The 20,808-nt window shown below is 43.2% G+C and overlaps 1 protein-coding gene and 1 pseudogene across 2 annotated transcripts in view; one reads left to right on the top strand and one right to left on the bottom strand.

Moving 5' to 3' along the window:
- Positions 1–20,808, top strand: part of PLA1A (phospholipase A1 member A) — a 37,757-nt gene that overhangs the window by 6,474 nt on the left and 10,475 nt on the right. For both annotated transcript variants that reach the window (XM_059687766.1, XM_059687767.1), the window contains exons 2-8: positions 4,262–4,463; positions 5,890–6,067; positions 6,535–6,643; positions 12,136–12,237; positions 14,454–14,543; positions 16,269–16,436; positions 17,826–17,915. In XM_059687766.1, the coding sequence (XP_059543749.1) occupies positions 4,262–4,463; positions 5,890–6,067; positions 6,535–6,643; positions 12,136–12,237; positions 14,454–14,543; positions 16,269–16,436; positions 17,826–17,915 (939 nt within the window). The remainder of the gene's footprint in view (positions 1–4,261; positions 4,464–5,889; positions 6,068–6,534; positions 6,644–12,135; positions 12,238–14,453; positions 14,544–16,268; positions 16,437–17,825; positions 17,916–20,808) is intronic.
- On the bottom strand, positions 3,475–4,192 carry LOC132231844 (ubiquitin-conjugating enzyme E2 variant 2-like; annotated as a pseudogene).

The raw sequence follows: 20,808 nt of genomic DNA, 5'->3' as shown, positions 1-20,808 counted from the left end.
CAATGCCCTTGACCATAAAAGATCCCACTTAAATGTATCTATTGTGAGGTGCTGTAGAGTGGGTACAGCTTGTGACAGGTTTGCTCTGACCTCTGGCGAGGTGGCCATGGGCCGGGCACGGAGGCTCCAGATTGCTCATAAGGATGATAATGATGGGGCTGGACTGGGGTTCCGTCCAGAGTGAGCTCATCCCAGCCCAAATGCTTATCTTGTTGCCCGGGTTTTTTTGTTTTGTTTGTTTGTTTTGTTTGTTGTTACTTTGCTAGAGCTGCTGTAACAACATGCCATAGACTGGATGGCTTAAACAACAAAAGCTTATTGACACATGGTTCTGGAGGCTGGAAGTCCAAGATCAAGGCAGTGGGAGGGTTGGTTCCTCCTGGGGGCTGTGAGGGAAGGATCTCTTCTTGGTCTCTCTCCTTGGCTTGTATATGACCATCTGCTCCATGTGTCTGCTCATCATCTTTCTTCTGTGTCTGTGTCCAGATTTCCTCTTCTTACAAGAATGCCAGTCATATTGGAGTAGGGCCCATTCTAATGGCCTCTTTTAATGTGATTACCTCTGTAAAGACCCTATTTCCAAATGCAGTCACATTCTGAGGTACTGGAGGTTAGGACTCCAACGTATGAATTTATAGGGAGACTCAGTTTAGTCCATAATAGTATCATTTCACCATGGCCTTTAACCTTCTATCATTGAGTAATATTCATAGTCATCTCTGGCATTTTATCTTTAGATGTGAAAAATATTCACAGATTTTGATTTCAGAAATTATGCAGGTTTTAATAAATAAATCTGATTATATGTTTACTAGCGGCCCGGTGCATGAAATTCATGCAAGGGGGGGGGGGGTCCTTCAGCCCAGCCTGCACCCTCTCGCAGTCTGGGAGCCCTCGTGGGATGTTTGACTGCTGGTTTAGGCCCGATTGCCGGACATCCCTCTTGCAATCCAGGACCCCTCACTCCTAACCGCCTGCCTGCTTGCTCCTAACGACCTGCCTACTCACTCCTAACCGCCTGCCTGCTTGCTCCTAATGACCTGCCTACTCACTCCTAACTGCCTGCCTGCTCACTTCTTACCATCCGCCTGCCGCTCCTTACTGCTTGGTTCACTGCTCCTTAGTTCTGCCATGGAGGTGGGAGAGGCTCCTGCCACCACTGCTGCACTCTCCAGCCGTGAGCCTGGCTTCTGGCTGAGTGGCGCTCCCGCTATGGGAGCACACTGACTACCAGGGGGCAGCTCCTGCATTGAGTGTCTGCCCCCTGGTGGTCAGTGTGTGTCATAGCGACTGGTTGTTCTGGTTGTTCTGTTGTTCCACTGTAATGGTTGCTGGGCTTTTATATATATAGATATAAATATATAATATATGTAATCTAATATGTATATTATACACATGAATCTAGCTGATTTACAATGCCTGTAAGCCCCTGTTTCTTTCTTTCTTTTTTTTGGTAATCTTTATTAATATAACATCATTTCCTAGGGCTCATCTGCTAGCTTTTTAAACAAATCTCAAAGGCAATTTTACAGTTAATTTAATGCCACACACTCCTACAACATTAGCCCCTTTACAAAATAGACAAAAGAAAAATAGCTTCAAAACTGTTGTCTTAGAAATGTTACTACAATTAAGATTGGTTCTGTATTAACTTCTATAATCAACCAGTGTGTCTTAGATTGCCGTGTACATCTTGATTGTGACATGCAAAATGAATCTTGCTTTTGCATGCAGATTTATCCATAGTCCCAAAACAAAAAGGGGAAATAAACATTATGTTTTGTTTAAAAACAACACCAACAACAAAATCTCCACAATTAGTGGATATGGGGAAAGGAAAGAGGACAAAAAATCAAGGTACCCAATATTTGAATAATTTAACAGCATTCAGAACCCATGAATGATACGACACATTTTCAAAGTGGAACAGAAGTTCTTAAAGAGATTGATTTAGATGATTAGTAACCATCAGACTCCTTTGTATGACATCAGTGTAATTCAACTTAAGCTCCCTTACCAATTTAAAAGTTTTCAGAATGTATCCCAAGGTAATAATTCATTTCAAACCTATTTTAATAAATTACACATGCACTAATTTATATATATATATATATTCTCTATGTGTCATTTTAAATATCTTTGATAATTAAAATAGAATACTCATGTTGAAATTAAAAGTTTAGACAAACTAGACAAACCACTGACTTTGATATATTAGTGACTAAGAAATGGTAGCTCAAAGCCTTCGATATGAATGAACTTGACACAAACATGTTAAGGCATGTTTAAGAAATTTGTCCTTGTTACCTGACTTTTCTATTTTATGCAATGAACCCGTGAGAAAAGAGTATTTTCAACAAAGTAGTATACCTAGTGCTTTGAAATGAAAATCAGTAACTTAAAACCTCTCACTTTGGTAAAAGCAGAACATTAGTTCAAAATTACACAGATGCCGAAGTGACAGACAAGTGGAATGTATAAATTAATCCCAGTCAGTATTAAAAGCATTGTGAGAAAAAATGTCACCAAAAAAGGATGTTATGAATCAAAATAGAATGTATATTTGAAATAATTACAATCTATAATTCTATAAAAATTGCTAGAATTCAAACATCTTTAATACATTTCTGGTGAAATCAAAGTCGAAATATAATACTTGGGATTCTTCCTTCTCCAAAGATGAAATTAAATGAATCAAGTATTTGTTCTCTAAAATACTCTGCAAATTCCAATTCACAAGAAATATATAAAAAATGATTAACAATAAAAAGTTTATATGGATGAAAAGCTACAATTCCAGTCTTTGCTACCTCAGCAAGGTACTTTCCATGTACTACATCAATAAAATAGAAATGGCAGTTTCTGAGAACACGATCTACACTTTATTTACATTTTAAGACTAACTTTAATCTCAAAAATCACATATCAATTCACCCGTTTCCTTTTTGCTGATTTCACTTACTTAAATGCATGGTTTGCCCAACAAAGACATGGGAAAACAAATATTTACCATGTCGGTTACGTGTAACACACAGGAACAGCTTTCAACAGAAATTCATTGACCTTCCCCATGACATTTATTTTTATTATAAATACAGATATCCACACAATCCTGAACATATTTTTGATACTATTGGTAGTCAGCACCCACACCACTTAAAAATTAAAACAATTTGAGACAATATGCATTGTAACTGCTACTGTAGACAATTTAAATGGAAGCTCTTCCTCTAAGCAAGATGGATAAAGCATGCCGTTTCTCTTTTTCGTTCTTGAGATTTTTACTTTTTGGTAAAAATCACCACGCTTTCACCTTGTCAACCTGAATTCTATTTTGAACGCTCCAGCTTTATGTTTAAATGACAGTGCCTTAAAAAATTGTGCTGCGTGTTTTTTTTTCTCCTGAAAACATAACGTGTATACATATATTCAGTATATTCTTACAAATGTCCAGGTCATGTTTGCCAGTTGGCATTCTGATATTTCATCAAGACATTAACATGAGTAGAAGATTGTTGATTTAAGACAAGTTTGAGATCCATTAAAAGTAATTGTTGTATGTTTGTCCTGATTGCTGTGGAAGCTTCTTTGGCTATCATTAGACGTCTTAGTTCTTGAAGTACAACTTTAATGCTATATGAATTTTGCCATTTTGCTAATACAGATAAGCTCCATGCACCTACTGTTCCACTGGAATTATTTATTCCATTCATATTAATTTTTATTACAAATCTAACTGATGGAGGAGCTTCTGGATATTTAGGTCCACATTCTACTTTTAGGCCATATATATATATATATATATGTATATATATATATATATATATATATATATATATATATATATATATATTCTGTTTTCATAATTTATCCTTGGTGGCCCAATAATCATGCCTGTCCACCTTGTGTCATATATTCATCATCTTTAAGGCCCCAGCTAACCGTCCCATCACCTACTCTTTTTTTTTTTTACTTTATTTTTTAAAAATTATTTATTGTCTAAAGTTTTACATATATCTCCTTTTCCCCCAATTGACCCCCCCCACACACACACACCTACTCCTTTTTGTCCTTTTTCAAGTTCTTCCAATGAGCGAAAATTATGAGGAACTTTAACTCCTGTGGAGACCGCCGTCTTCTTCTGTACCCCGATGCAGCTGTCAGCCCGTTTCTTCCTTCCTTTCAAGAACATCTTTCTGTCCTCCCAAGAACAGATGACCTCACCTTACATTGCTCTTGTTTTGTTTTGTTTTCCCTCCAGGAGACACACCTCCTACCGAACAGCCAAAGTGCACTGACTTCCAGAATGCCAACCCCTTCCGAGGCACCAATCTCAAAGTCCAGTTCCTCCTCTTCACCCCTTCAGATCCTCGCTGTGGGAACCTAGTTGAAGAAAGTAGTGACCTTCAAAACTCTGGATTCAATGTCACTCTGGGAACCAAACTAATAATCCATGGATTCAGGTGGGAGCTAACCAATCAATAGGATTGCCTGTGCTAAGCGCTAGAAAGTGATCATGGGAAGGTAGTGGGGGAGTAAGAGGAGGAAGGAATTGGCTGACTGTCACAGGTCCCATCCCTCATCTCCTGCTGTCTGTAAAGGTGTCTCATGTCAACATGAACACATATTATGTTGTTTATTTCTGTTGGTTATATATGTTACTCCTCCCTTAGCCTTGTCTACATACTCTCGAACAATAAATATGTGTGAGCTTGGACAGATCACTCCAGCCCATGGAGCCTAAGGGAGAAGAAGGGAGTTTGTAGAGATGATCTCAGGGACCTTTCCTCCTTGAAGCGTGGTTGTATGATTCATCTCAGCCAATGAAGTCATGGGCTTTGCACAATTACCCAGGGGTAACAGCCTGGTGTTGTGTTTTAAATACAGAATTTTCTTTTCTCACTTCTTCCCTGGTTTTATGACCTAAGAAACTACCACTTATGGATGCTACTTCTGTCCCACCCAGAGGCTGGCATTTCTCAGGAATGTGCCAAAGTCTCTCCCCTAGCAAATCCTACATTTAGCCACTATCCAAGGCTGAGTGTGTGCCCTCAACCCAGGGATAGCTAATAGAGCTGAAAAGCTCATCGGGCTCCTCACTGTGTGTGCTCCCAGATCCCCCAAAGTCACATTCCATGACGAATGTCAGTCTGCTCCTCTGTCCCATGAGCACACACTCGGAGAATGTGCTCTGATTGTTCCTGTGCTGTGACAGGCCATTGAGAAAACCTCTTTCCTGATCCCAATTGCTTGGGAAGAAAGCATTCTGAAATTTTAAAAATCATTCTCTTTTTCTAGAAAAGTGGTATTACACTGTAAGTTCCAGAATGATAGGGGCTGTATTTTATTTCATTTTATTTTAAATTTCTGCAAAGCACCTAGCACACTGCCTGGCTCATTTGTTGAAGAAATAAACAAGTGAGTGGATAAATAAAAACATCCTCAAGAAAGTACCTATTTTCTAGAATTAAGATTGCAAATCTTAACTCTAATGTACAAATCTATCCTTTCTTTCCCACAAATCACACAAGCAGGGCCAGTGCACATGGCTTGTGTAGTTGAAGCTTTGCACACAGGGCTGGGGGCTAAGGGCTGGGGGGTAGGAGGCTGAAATGCAGCCTGCGTTCTGAGTCTAGCACAGAGCCGCAGCTACCCGGACAAGAGGCATCCTATCATAATTTACACAAAGGCTCCCTACGTGCAGGCAGAAGCCCTGGTCACTTTGGGACTGTCCTCCCTATGCTCAAATTGCCGTGACTTACTGCCCTTGTATCCCCCTTCCCTAGTCTTGACTTTTTTCTGGGTTTATTCTGTTAGCAGAGGTTCCCATGACAATGGATATCAATTTGGCAGATAATTTATTCTATCCTTTCTTGGCCCCATGACTAGGGCTTTAGGAACAAAGCCTTCCTGGATTGAGAAGCTCATTGGGACCCTTCTGAGGGCAGCAGATGCTAACGTGATTGCCGTGGATTGGGTGTACGGCTCCACGGGTGCCTACTTCTCGGCCGTGGAAAACGTGGTTAAGCTGGGACTCAAGATCTCCAGTTTCCTCAGTAAACTCCTGGTGGGTGCAGAAGAGCCGATGGGGATTTCAGCTGCATTGGAAGGGAGAGGGGTTAGCAGGAGTGAAGCAATACAGGAGGAGATTTAGGGTGGAAGTAGAGCCACCCAAGGGGCTTGTCCGTCTCCTCCTCTCCCCCTCTCCTCTGTAAATTGGGCCCCTGCATATCAGGTAGAGAGAGCCAGTGGCTGGCTTCGGTCATCTCTCAGATGGAGAAAGTGCTCATGACTCACACTGGGCACCAAAAGGAAAGTGAGGGGGATTACCCCTGCAGCGCCCAGCAAGAGGGCAAGGGCTTACCGGAATGAGGATTCTGCCCTCTCCAACCCGCTCACCCCTGATCTCAGCATGTGGAGCACCTGTGTCATGCCCAGGGCCCTCTGCTGCTAAAGCCTCAGGGGAAAGTGCGGCCCTGTGAGACCAGGGGCTGCTGGGTCCCAAATGTAACCCACTGTAAATGTCTGTTGTAGGTGCTGGGTGTGTCGGAGTCCTCCATCCACATCATTGGTGTGAGCCTGGGGGCCCACGTTGGGGGCATGGTGGGACATTTCTACAAAGGCCAGTTGGGATGGATCACAGGTAACATTCTTCCTTGCCCATCCTCCCAGGTTTGGAGAAAAGTAGAAAGAATGCCCTGAAAATGTCTTTGTTGAGGCAAGCAGAGGGAAGTGTCAAACCTTTTGGTGTTATGATGAAGTCATCCATGATCACTAAAATTTATGTATTGGGACTCTTTTGCATAAAGTGATATTGTGTTATTGCATGAGCTCTAATATCAGTGTAAGAAGCCATGAAGTTATTGCTAAGCCTCAGTTTCTACATCTGCGATGCAAAAATAGAACAAACTAGAGGCCCGGTGCATGAAATTTGTGTACTGGGTGGGGGCGGGGGGGGGGGCGGGGTGGGGGCGGGCCCTCAGCCCGGCCTGCACCCTCTCGTAGTCTGGGAGCCTTCAGGAGATGTCCAATTTATGGCTTAGGCCTGCTCCCCCTGGGAGGAGCGGACCTAAGCCATCAGTTGGACATCCTTAGTGCTGAGGTGGAGGCAGAAGAGGCTCCCACCACCGCTGCTGCACTCACCAGCTGTGAGCCTGGCTTCTAGCAGAGTGGTGCTCCCCCTGTGGGAGCGCACTGACCATCAAGGGGCAGCTCCTGCATTGAGCACCTACCCTCTGGTGGTCAGTGTGCATCATTGAACCGGTTGTTCTGCTGTTTGGTCGATTTGCATATTAGCCTTTTATTACATAGGATGGAGGCACTTTAAAATGGAGTCAGAGTTGTCATCCTAGAACAGCCATGGGCAAACTATGGCCCGCGGGCCAAATCTGGCCCGTTTGAAATGAAAAAAAAAAGAAGAAAAAAAAAGACCGTACCCTTTTATGCAATGATGTTTACTTTGAATTTATATTAGTTCACACAAACACTCCATCCATGCTTTTGTTCCAGCCCTCCGGTCCAGTTTAAGAACCCATTGTGGCCCTCGAGTCAAAAAGTTTGCCCACCCCTGTCCTAGAAGAACTGCCTTGCACATCTTATGCCTAAAACCTTTGGAATGCTAAAACAGGGCAAAATAACCTTTGGACTGGGCCTTAAGCAACATTGTGTCCCAAAGAACAGTTGGCAAGGATAAAGGAAAGTAGGTATATGTCTACCAGCTGATGACTACTGGACTGAATTAGAAACACTGTTTAGAATTAGTGTCGCCGAAACCGGTTTGGCTCAGTGGATAGAGCGTCGGCCTGCGGACTGAGAGGTCCCAGGTTCGATTCTGGTCAAGGGCATGTACCTGGGTTGCGGGCATATCCCCAGTGGGAGATGTGCAGGAGGCAGCTGATTGATGATTCTCTCTCATCGATGTTTCTAACTCTCTGTCTCTCTCCCTTCCTCTCTGTAAAAAATCAATAAAATATATTAAAAAAAAAAGAATTAGTGTCGTTATGTTAGCTTATCTGCATCAATAGAAATGCCTTCCTTCCAGTGATGTAATGGTTCCTCTTCCCTTTCTTGTAACTATCCCTTGCTTTGTGTCCTAATCAGAACATTATGTAGATTTCTGCCTGAATCAGTGGTTCTGAATAGCTACTCTTTTTTATATCAAATAAGTGCTTGTTGCCTCTCACTTTGAAAGATCTTTCATTTTTAGGTTAATAGCTCATATCTTCTTGGTCCACTGTGGAAATCACCTTTAAACAGTATGCTAAATACTTGCAAAAGTGCAGTATTCTTTATGCTTCAGGAACTACTGTTAATCGATTAGGGGCTAGAGTTGTGTGGAAATTACCATCCAGCAGAACAACTCTGAGTCATGTTCTACAAGCCTGTCAGAGAGCCCCAGTGGGATGAGACCTACTTGCCCAAAGTGATACTCCATTCATTAAAAATGTCCTTCCTTCTGTCACTCTATTTTCCACTCCCTCACTAGCTTTCTGTCATCTCTCAAATAAGCCAGTTGCATTTTTTAAATTTTTATTGTTGAGAGCATTACAGGTATCCCCCCAGTTTCCTTCCCCATTTCCCCCTCCACCTGGATCCTGCCCCACCCAAGGCCTTCACCACCCTATTGTCTGTGTCCATGGGTTATGTATATATGCATATAAGCTCTTAGGTTAATCTCTTCCCATCCCTTCTCCCCCCTTCCCTCTGAGATTCTTTAGTCTGTTCCACATTTTCATGCCTCTGGTTCTATTTTATTCATCAGTTTATTTTGTTCATTAGATTCTTTGTTAGTTCATTTTAATTTTCAGATTCAACTGTTGATACATATGTATTTATTGTCATTTTATTGTTCATATTTCTTCTTCTTGCTGGGGTGTTTCCCTGCATCTAGAAGAGTTCAGGAATCTGGAAAAGGGGCTATGAGTAAATTAATAAACTAGACATGAAATATAAATTTGGAAGGCATTTTGGGGAGCCAGAGGAGACCTAACTTCAGTAACCAAGCTCTCTGAATCTCTAGACCCTTAGCTTTTTATTAACACAAATTGCCCTAAAGCAAAGCAGATATACATATTAAAGGTAAGATTTGGTATACAGTAGGCATTGTCAGGTTGGGGAACTGCCCTCAGCTGTCAGGCACAGGCAATAATATTTGCAAATATTTAGGTTTGGGGAAATGCTTTCAGCTATTCCAGCAGCAGGTAATATGATCCAGCCTGCTGAATATAGAAGCCCATCAACCTTTTGAGGACTTCTTGCATTTATGACCTGCTGGAATTAGCTTCCAGCACTACTTCCTCCTCCTCCTCCTCCTCCTCCTCCTCCTCCTCCTCCTCTTCTCCTTTTCCTCCTCCTCAAGAAGACTCTTTAACATTTCATGTAATACTGGTTTGGTGGTGATGAACTCCTTTAGCTTTTTCCTGTCTGTGGAGTTCTTTATTTAATTTTCAATTCTAAGTGATAGCTTTGCCGACTAGAGTAATCTTGGTTGTAGGTCTTGCTTTTCATTGTTTTGAATATATATTGCCATTCTCTTCTGATTTGCAAAATTTCTGTTGAGAAATAAGCTGACAGTCATATGGGCACTCTCTTAAAGGTAACTAACTGCTTTTGTCTTACTGCTTTTAAGATTCTCTCTTTGTCTTTAACCTTTGGCATTTTAATTATGGTGTGTCTTGGTTTGGGCCTCTTTGGGCTCCTCTTGTTTCGAACTCTCTGTGCTTCCTGGACTTGCAAGTCTATTTATTTCATCAGGTAGGGAAATTTTTCTGTCATTATTTCTTCAAGTAGGTTTTTAATTCCTTGCTCCTTCTCTTCTCTTTCTGGCACCTCCATATTCCAGAGACTCCTCATACTATCTTCATATTTTTGGGTTCTTTTTTTCTTTTTCTTTTTGCTCTTCTGATTGGGTGTTTTTTGCTTCCTCATATTCCAAATTCTTGATTTGATTCTTGGTGTCCTCTACTCTACTGTTGAATCTTTGTAAATTATTCTTCATTTCAGTTAGTGTATCTTTTATTTCTGACTGGTCCTTTTTCATGTCTTTGATTTTCTCACTAAGTTCTTTGAAGTTCTCATTATGTTCCTTGAGCATCCTTATAACCAATGTTTTGAACTCTGTATCTAGTAGTTTGCTTGCTTCCATTTCATTTAGTTTTTTTTCTGGAGCTTTCTTCTGTTCTTTCATTTGTGATGTGTTTCTTTGCCTCTGCATTTTGGCTGCCTCCCTGTGTTTATTTCTATGGATTAGGTAGAGCTGCTATGTCTCCTTGAGTTGGTAGAGTGGCCTTGTGTAGTAGATATCCTGTAGGGCCTAGCCTTCCCAGTCATCTGAGCTGGTCACTCTAGATGAGTCCCTGTGTGAGCTGTGTGCACAGTCCTGCTGTAGTTGATCCTTGATTGCTGTTGGCATCACTTGAAGGAATTGACCCCCAGGCTACAATTCCTGCTGGTTTTTACCACCTAAAGTTATGGGGACTTCTCTTCCCGGCACTGGAACCCTGGGCTGAGGAATCTGGTGTGGGGCTGGGATCCCTTGCTCCTCATGCAGACTTCCACAGCCCATTCTGCACCTCCACCCTTCCTATCAGTCTCAAAATGGCTTCTTCTTTAATTCTCTAGTTGTAGGACTTTGGTTTGGCCAGATTTCAGATAGTTCTGAATGATGGTTGTTCGGTATTTTAGTTGTAATTTTGATGTGGTTGTGGGAGAATGTGACTACCAGATCTATGTATACCATCATTTTGATTGGAAGTCACTGCTTGCATTTTTGAATTCTTATCTCAGGGTCTGCTTTTTGGGAGGGAGAGAGCAAGGGGTCCAAACTAAGACATGGGGATAGTAATATTTCCTTCATTATGTTTTTGTGAGGACTAGAGTGCCGCAGTCTTTTTGCAGCAAGGGTTCAGGAATCTGGAGAAGGGGCTGTGACATAAATGGATATACTAGACAAGAAATATAAATTTGGAATGCATGGGGAAAGCCAGGTGGAAACCAGCTCTCTAGTGGAGTGGCTCTCCAAATCTTCGGACCCACGGCTTTTTTTTTTTTTAACATATTATTTTTATTGATTTTTTACAGAGAGGAAGGGAGAGAGACAGAGAGCCAGAAACATCGATGAGAGAGAAACATCGATCAGCTGCCTCCTGCACATCTTCCACCGGGGATGTGCCTGCAACCCAAGTGCATGCCCCTGACCAGAATCGAACCCGGGACCCTCCAGTCTGCAGGCCGATGCTCTATCCACTGAGCCAAACCGGTTTCGGACACGGCTTTTTATTTACACATTTTTCCCTTTAGCAAAGCAAACATACATATCAAAGGTAAGGTTTGGTAAACAATAAAGGATTATCAGGTTAGGGCAATGGTTCTCAACCTTCCTAATGCCTCGACCCTTTAATACAGTTCCTCATGTTGTGGTGACCCCCAACCATAAAATTATTTTCATTGCTACTTCATAACTGTAATTTTGCTACTGTTATGAATCGTAATGTAAATATCTGATATGCAGGCTGTATTTTCCTTGTTACAAATTGAACATAATTAAAGCATAGTGATTAATCACAAAAACAATATGTAATTATGTATGTGTTTTCCGATGGTCTTAGGCGACCCCTGTGAAAGGGTTGTTCGACCCCCAAAGGGGTTGCGACCCACAGGGTGAGAACCGCTAGGTTAGGGGTATTGCCCTCAGCTGTTTGGCCAGCAGCAGGGTAATATAATGCTGATATTCAAAAGGCCCACTAGCCTTTTGAGGACTTTTCGCATTTATTATGACCTGTTGGACTCAGCCTCCTGCAGTAGAGTGTGTAAAACTGCTCAGCAGATGGCCTGGCACATAGTGACTGCTCAAAAATTATACTATTGTTGTTACTCCATGAGGATTAATATCACTCACATTAACAAATAGTTGGTGTTATTAAGCTTATTGTAGAGCCAGAGACTTGGGTCATTAAGAGGTTAGAGACAGCAGAACAGGGGTTCCTAGGTATGGGAGTTCTGAGTTAGTTATCCACTCTTGGGTTCTTGTTGGGGGACTCTGAACCAAAAGGGCTGTCAAGGTAGGTGTGTGGTGGATCTGGGAGGGGTCCTGCGGTTGAGGGGAAAGGGGTCTTTACCATCAGTCTGTCCTTGTAGGCCTGGACCCTGCTGGACCAGAGTATACCAGAGCCAGCCTGGAGGAGCGCCTGGATGCTGGAGACGCCCTGTTCGTGGAAGCCATCCACACAGACACCGACAGTGAGCTGGGAGTTCCTCCTGGGGTGGGGGAATGAGCGCAGGGTGAGGGCTAGGGGGTTGCCATATCTCTGGGTGGCTATGGGCAGATTCCCGCCCCTGCGGAACTTCTGTTGCACAGTGAGGCACTCCCTAGCATCCCGCAGGCTCTCTCAGTTTCGTAGCACTGAGATGAATGGTTTTATTTTTAGCTAGCAGCAGGCCGGAGATTTTTTTCAATTATGGACCAGTCTCACTCTTTGACTCAACACTAACCCTGTGCTGACGTAATGCCAGGGTGGGCACTGCTGTTTGGCTGACATATGGGAAAGTCATGCTGCCTTTTCAGGGTGACTGTGCCTGGCCCGGGGGGAACGGGACATTTTACTCCTGGGACAGATTCTCAGGCCTCCAGGGGATGAGTCCCAGTGAAGAGTGAAAAGTCCCCTCTCCAGTAGTGACAGGCCCAGGAAAAAATCCCAACTCTGAATCCACTATGGCCAAATTAAGCTCTTCTGACCAGTTAGAAAGGGAGTGGGCATTCCTCCTCATTTCAACTCCCTATCAAATGTCATGAATCTATGCCAGGCTCTGTGCTCAGCATGATGGGTAAAGGAAGAAATAGCATCTGTCCCTACCAAAGTGTGTGCAGTTCATGTGAGAGATGTCCATGTCTCATTCCCTTTGCTCAGAAGTCTTCTTTTAGCATCCAAGACTAACAGATTGATGATTCTAGACGAAACCCATGCAATCATAGTGTTCAAACCTCTCCTTCCTTCATCTCACAGATAGATACTGGGAACACTGCAGTGAACAGACATACAGTAAATTAGGCCCTGCCCATGTGGAAGTTACAGGTTAACTGGGCAAACATTCATTCATTTATTCCTTCAATAAGTATTTATTAGGTACTCAGATGTGCCAGGTATTCTGCTGGATTGAGGATGTAGCAGAAAAAAGACAGGTAAAGGCCCTGCTAGTGTGGAGCTTACATACAAATAAACAGACAAGGTAGTTACACATTGTGATTATGATAAAGAAGGATCTGAGTTCGAGGGTAACTTGGGTAGACTGTCTACTTTAAGTAGAATTATTGAGGACAGTCTACCCAAAGACATATTTGACATGAAACTTTGCAGATGTGAATGAACCAACCCTGAGAAGAGCTGGGAGAAGACCAATTTAGTGAGAGAAGATAGCCAAAGTGAAAGCCTCGATATGGGTGGGGGCAGGGCAAAGTGCAGTGAGTGAGGCACTGAGTGAGGTTGAAGAGGAGGAAGCAGAACCAGCTTGCCATGGCAAGGAGTTTAAATTATTCTTGTATGATCAGTGAGAATAGGGCAGTGATTGAATATCCTTAAAAGATTACTGTGGCTACTAAGCAGAGAATGGACTTGCAGGGGAGCATTAAGAGAAGCCTGGAGGCACATTAGAGGGTGTTTGCAGTAAGACTGAGAGGTGATGGTGAGAGATGACGGTGGCAAGAGTGGTGGCAGTAGAGACAGAGAGAAGTAGAAAGATTCAAAATATATTTTTGAATATATTTTGAGCTGACCAGACAGGTGATGGGATAAATGTAGGGAATGAAAGAAAGGGAGGAATCAAGAATAACTCCTAGGTCATTGCTTAATACCTGGATAGATGGCATTAAACAAATAATACACAATCAATTGCTTACAATAATGGTAGATGATATGGAGAAAATTTTTGTCTTTAGTAGCTGGATCCAACCCAGTCTGAGGGATCAGACATGGTCATGATGATGAAATGAGGTGTATAGTCTCTCAAACTCCTCTCTCTAGAGCCAGGTCATATTTCTGCTCCATCGGGAGAGCACAAAAAAATGTGGGAGAATGTGCAAATGTGGCCCCAAACATATATATCTGAACTATTGCTTGAAATAAAATAGAAACTATTCCACAAGGAAACTTACCAAGCTTATAACACCTACTGATTTATTAAAACTTATGTTAAGGGATAGTTTTCTTGATTTTCATTAGGCAAATATGAGCATCTTATGGATTTATTTTGTGCTTTCTTCCAGAAAACCCTCTTTAGAAACGTAAGGGTTAGTCCTGCATTCTCATAGCATGTAGGAGTGAGGTGGGTGCTCATTCAGAACACAGAGTAGGTGGGCTCATAAGGTCACACCTCAGGCTCTGCTGCCAGTGGACTCTGCTGTGGGACCTGGGCAATATGCCCCTGCAGTAAGACGGTAACGGGCTTCTGCCTCCTTTCAGACTTGGGTATTCGGATTCCTGTTGGACATGTGGACTACTTTGTCAACGGAGGCCAAGACCAACCTGGGTGTCCCACCTTCATTCATGCAGGTCAGAAAGCCTCAGAGAGTAGGTATTTGGCTTCCCCAGAGGCCAGAAGTCGCCAATACCCTTTGTGTTGAGTCTGCTAGTGTGGGCCACGGAAGGTCTTCCTTCCAGTGTCCTTTGCTATGTCCCGTAATGTCTTGCTCAGCACTTGTTGAATGGATGTCTTTGGAGCCCACGAATTCTGAGGAGAAGTGACTAAAATTGAAAGCCTTCCCCATGCATACACTGCCCTCCCCACTTCTTAGGCACTGCCATGATATGACATCACTCAAGGCAATAATCTCTATTCTTCTTGGGTCCTGCTTTGTGGCAAGAGTCCACACTAGCTACATTCTTTACAGACCTAGTTGTGGAAGAAGTAGACCAACATGCCCAAAGCTAGGTAGCCAAAGGATCAATTCACTGAGTGACCATATTCCCAAACTTACTAAATTTAACAGTCCTCCAAAACTCTTTTCAAGATAATCTTCTTGAGTACATCAATAAACATACATTTCTTCTCTTCTAAGTATATTTTTATGAATGTTATTTTTCATATTCATTGAACATATTCTTAGCATTTTAAAAACATTAAATTTGTCAAAAGTTAAGTATTAAGGGTTGTTTAGTCTTCTTATATTCTTCGTATGAATATAGTCAAACTATCAGCATTTCATATAGGAATTTTATCCTCATTTCTGTTGACTATCTTTATAGTTTCTTCCTGCTTTACCAAATTTTTGACATTTTCATTTTAAGGATTATTTTGACCATTGTATTGAATAACTACTAATCAAATTTACTGATTTTCCAACTTATATATTTCCTGGCAATTTTTATCAGATGGGATAGTATGGTTTTAATGGCTTTTGAAAATTTCTATGGCATTTAGTTGGCCACTTCTCATTTATTCTTCATAGCATACTTGGAGAAGGATTTAGTTTGTCTCTCCCAGCTCCCTGTTGCAGCTAGAAGGAGGTTGGCCATAGAGCATCCCAACCGGGGGCTGGGGAAGCGGGGAATCAGCACACAGCTCAAACTTGGTTGCTGATTTCAGGGTTGGAGGGGTGGTGTCCCAAGATGAAGGGAGATTTGAAGATGCCCGAACCCTGAAATTTTGGCAAACTACAGACCTCTTAGCCCCAGCCAATTCATCCAATATGAGTTACTGCAAAATTTTAAATAGTAAACAATAACAATAGAAAACCGAGTTTTTGATAAATTGGGACATTTGGCAAAGTGAGCATATCAGTCAGTTGGCCAGGTGAACCCCAGCACATTGGCTTCAGAGGTCGACTATGAACTGCTTGCTACTGACTCCTTTGATAGTCTTGTTACTGGGTTGGGTTTAATGAGATTGTAATTTTTTTTTTGTAAAAAATTGGTTGTGTGAGTGATGATGAAGGTAAAATGTGCCGACAAGATATCCATTTTGAGAAGTGGGATTAGAATTGCCAAGTCTGTATGCTCTCATTTTCTAAAAGAGAATTAACATGATCACAGAAGAATGGGTCTCAAATTCAACAATTTTTCCCATAGATTAAGTATATGTATCTTTGTAAAATGAAAAGGGAAAGAAAGAATGCAGTAACCATGTCTATTCATATTCTTTAAATGTGGCTCAGGGGACATCCTATGTATCTATAGCCTACTGGAATAGAAAATTCAATAGAGTTATGGTAAGAAGCATGAGAGAGTTTCCCTTTGCCTCTCATTGAAAATGTGGCTGTGTTTCTTTCCCTTGTTCAGGCTATAGTTATCTGATCTGTGATCATATGAGGGCTGTGGACCTCTACATCAGCGCCCTGGAGAATCTCTGTCCTCTGATGGCCTTTCCCTGTGGTAGCTACAAGGCCTTCCTTGCTGGACACTGTCTGGATTGTTTTAATCCTTTTCTGCTTTCCTGTCCAAGAATTGGTAAATGCTACCTCTTTGTTTTCTTTGACAATTTGGGGGAAGTCCAAGTATTGCTAGCTGTCACCACTCTAGGTCCTAATCAATGGTCAAGAAATCTACCTAACTGTGATAAAGAAAACTTAATCGATGGGGTGTTCAGCCTCTTTTAACCTGGAGGGTGTCATTTGGCCTGGTGTACCATCCCTCACTCTCTGTACTGCTTCCCTATCCCATACTCACCCTGCACACACCCTTACCATGCACACAGCCCATCCCCTGCAGGACCAGACTCAGGATACTCTCTAGAAACATTGCTATATTCCAGAGCCTCTGACTCCACTTGTAAACTGGATGCTGGACAAAGGTCTTTTGAGTTGGTCCAGCCATTCTTGAATTCCTGGTAGTCCCTAAATCAAGGTGCTGTGGGGGAAGTCCCCAAGATTGGCACACATGGCCCACTTTAAAGGTGTGAGGCTGTGGTGGCCATGTGCCAGCTGGAGGGGTGCCTAATTGCTGGTCGGCTCAGGCACGTTCCTGGATGATCCAGGCCATTCTGAGGAGAAGGGCTCAGGAAAGGCTGAGGGATCTGGTGTTGCCTCACCTGTGCAGATCATTGCTGAAAACATCCTGGGGTTTTCTTCCAGAATGAAGGGCTTCAGGAAAAACTCTGGGGAGTGTAAATGGTTCCTTCCCCTTTCTCTCTCTCCCACTTCCCACCCCTGGCTCAGAGCTACAACAGCCTGGCATTGCTCACATGAATGAAATTGATTTCATCTTGACAAAATGGTAAAGTAAGGCTAGCTTCCCACAATAAAGCAAATCAATATTACTGCCTGCTTGTTGGGCATATGTCATGATTTCCCTCAGATGTGACAGACTGGCTGGTGTAACACCCACTTCTCTCACAACAGCCTCATCTCTCACTGTACTTTCACTGACATGGCACATCCCGGGGATGCTAACTCCTGTACTCCCGAGAGCATTGTATGTTTCCGTACTCTTTGTGCCTTTGTTGAAACTATACTCTCGGCCCAGAATGCCCTTCCCTACTTGTCAACCACTATTCAGCTCAAATATTTCCTGTGTTCCTACTACCCAGGAGGTAAATGCCATTAAACAACTGTCATGTAGATTGTTTTGCAAGTTGGAGACATAATTTCAAATTTCTTAGAAATACCTCCTGAGAATGGGCCAGGTGATCTAAACTTCCTGTTTACTTGTGTGTTTATCCGCAGCTGGTCTGAGTTGCATGTACCCTGGGACTCACCATAGGGCATGGCATGTAATGAGCATGCAGTGTGGTTGCTTGCAGAATGAATAGGTGCATGAATTAATCAATATGTGGCTGGATGCCATGGACTCTGAAATGGCCGTCTCAGGACTCTGCTGTCTTTGTTTCTTGACATCTAGGGCTGGTGGAACAAGGTGGTGTCAAGATAGAGCCACTTCCCAAGGAAGTGAAAGTCTACCTCCTGACCACTTCCAGGGCTCCGTACTGTGGTGAGTTGGGGAATAAAATGCACAGCTCAGGTCTGCCAGTGTGCTGTCCAGCAGAGTCCAGGGCTCTGGCTTGGGCTGTGTCCAGCCCAGCTTGGTAGCCAAGGTGGGAGGTGAAGGACTGGGGCAAAGATGTCATGGGAGGGGTGGGGCACAGCCACTACTGGTCTCAGTTAGAACCAGAACTTTCAGAGCCAGTTTAACCCATTACTCTACTAAGGATGAGGACTTGGGAGCATCTTCCTATTTATATACTGATCCTAGTCCCCCACCTCAGCTACCCCCAAATCTGCCCCTCCAGTGTGGGCTCTCTCTAGAGTGGTATTCGAATGTACTTCTGGCTTCTTCCTTCCTGAAGGTGATGCCCATTCATAGATCCCAACTGTTCACTGTTGCTTCCAACCTTAGCATTTCATTGAAGCTAAGGTGCCAGTGATTATAAAGATGTTAAATGTGAGAGAAAAGTGAGCCTTAGAATCTATGAATTACATTGTAGGCTGAAACATCATCTTTCCCTATATGATTTGCATCTTAACTAGGGTGACCCTACTTCCTGGTTTGTGTTTTTATCCTGGGATCTCATCTGATTTATTGTGTGCACAGAACAGAAGTAGGCTGGGTTAGGATGATAAATTTATCATGCTAATGCTAATTCTAACTGATTTTCTGATCAACTGTGTCTGGCTGCTGGAGGGATCTTTGTGGCCATACCTTACTCGTACTAGAAGGTCTGGTGCAGTGTGATAGGGAGATCAAAGTTCAGACTCTGTGGTCTTACAGACCAGGATTTGAATCTCAACTTCTCCACTCACCAGCTGTGTAACCAGGAGCAAGTTATTTAATCTTTCTGAATGTATATCCTTATGTAGAAAGTGGGAACAATAATTGTACTGTATCTACTTTGAAGAACCAATTACACAGATAAAATAGTATATAGAAAGTTAGTAGCTCAGTGACTAGAACCCGATAATTAATAATTCCCTTCCCTTTATCAATCAGACAATTTGGGAAAGTAGATGCAGGTGTTTCCAGTTTCACTCCAGAGAGAATTCATGGCTCCCTGTTAGGAACAAAGTAGGTTACAAGAGTTAACTGTGGGCTTTTCACATGTATCAGCTCCCTTGATAACCCAACTCTGAGAGGTAGGTGTGAGGAAAGGGAGGCTCTGAGAAACTGAGTGATTGCCCAAGGCTACATAGCTGGGTGAAAAAGTTAGGATTCAACTCTAGGCCTTCTGATTCCAAAATCTACTCTTCCTATGCCACCTGCCTCCACACTTGTTTCTTGGCTCCTCTTCTGAGAACCTGCTCTTTACAGCTGTATTTCTCAGCTACTCACCTGTCCTCAGCACCCCTTGGAGGTCAGCCTGCTTAGTCCAGCGGTGGAGGCAGTGCTGTGGGGAGCAGACGTCCAGTTCTATTTCCCAGGCAGCTTCCGGGCCACCTGAACTGGCTCCTCCCTGTCTGCACAGGGAGCACAAGGAGATTACAGGCATTTGAAGGTCGCTACTGAGGCAGATTCGTGTAGCCATCATTTTTCTGTTTTAAATTTGTTGTGAGACCTCCTCCTAATGCCCCCAGAAGCATGGTCCTGTCTGTTCAGGAAAACCTTTTTGCCTTTGTGCTTTGAGGCTTCTATTCTGAGTGTTCAAGCTGGGACCTTCCATTCCCTCGGGGTATAGTCTTCCACCTGGTAGTGCAGGTGGTGCTGGCAGCTGGCAGCTCCCTGTTCTCACCCACTCCCAGGCCATCATGGCACTGGGCTGGGCTCAGCAGTGCTTACCAGGACAGGGATTACCCTATACCCCTGCCAGGCCTGCACCAGCAGGGCAGAACAATCTTCTCTAGATAAGATGAAATGAGGTAATAGAGAAGAACCTTTTCTCTATTACCTAATTCTCATCATGTTCTATGAGGTGATGCTGGAGTTATTGTTTACAGATGAAGCACAGAGAGGTTCAGTGACTTAGACAAGGCAACACAGCAGGTAAGCAGCAGGGCTGGGCCTTGTATCCCGTCTCTTGATCAACCATCCAGGGCTCTGTGTGCTGCTTCCCATGTCATACTCCTACGCAAATTTGTTCCCACTGACTCAACGTTAGCAGACCTGGTCCTCCTGGGCCTTCCAGATAATGTAGAGCAGGGAGAAGCAGAACCTTAGGAAACTTTCTTGATCAATGATAACTTCTGGCAAAGAAGTGGTATAATTAAATTCCTAAGGCTCATGTAGGTTAGCTTTTATTTCCTCACATCACAATTATCCACTTCAGTTCAACCTTGTCCATCACCGTAACAATCTACGTCCCATAGTAAACAAATGAGAAAGAGAGATGGCGGGGGTGTGGCACTTTCTTGGGTGTGTGTATGGGGGTGGGGGAGAGCATGTAGTGCTGTCTTTTCTTCTGGTGAGTTCTTGGCATCTCTCCTGAGTCCTGTCACTAACCCCATGAGCCTGGAGGGACCACAGGCAGGGGAAAGGGGAAGGACTGCTTCTCCAGCTATGTCCCAGTCACCAAAGGAGTCTGTGAAAATGTTCCAAGACCAAAGTTACTACAAAATGCCACCAGATGGGCCTACCTCTTAATAAGAAAATAGTGGGGTGTTAGGGAGGCTGCACTCCTTAACCTCTCCTGCCAGAGGGACAGCAGGTTCTAGCAGGTTCAGTGACTTAGACAGGGGTATTGCCGTGAGCCAGGCATCTCACACAGTCTGTGTCGATGACACCAGCCTTGAGAGCCCCAGTGACCATGCTGCCTGGCAGGGGGAGATGCCACATAGGCACCCTCTGCTCCCCGACACTGTGTATATGAATGGTGGGGTTGGGGAGGGGCGTTACTATATTTGTGATTTAATTATTTAGTGTAAGAGATACTCTTTTTGGTTCTTTTAAAATCACA

This window comes from Myotis daubentonii, chromosome 3 (genome assembly GCF_963259705.1).
Source record: "Myotis daubentonii chromosome 3, mMyoDau2.1, whole genome shotgun sequence".
Classification (NCBI taxonomy): Eukaryota; Metazoa; Chordata; class Mammalia; order Chiroptera; family Vespertilionidae; genus Myotis; species Myotis daubentonii.
Note: the sequence above shows the minus strand (reverse complement) of the source record. Positions and strands in the feature narration are given on the sequence as shown.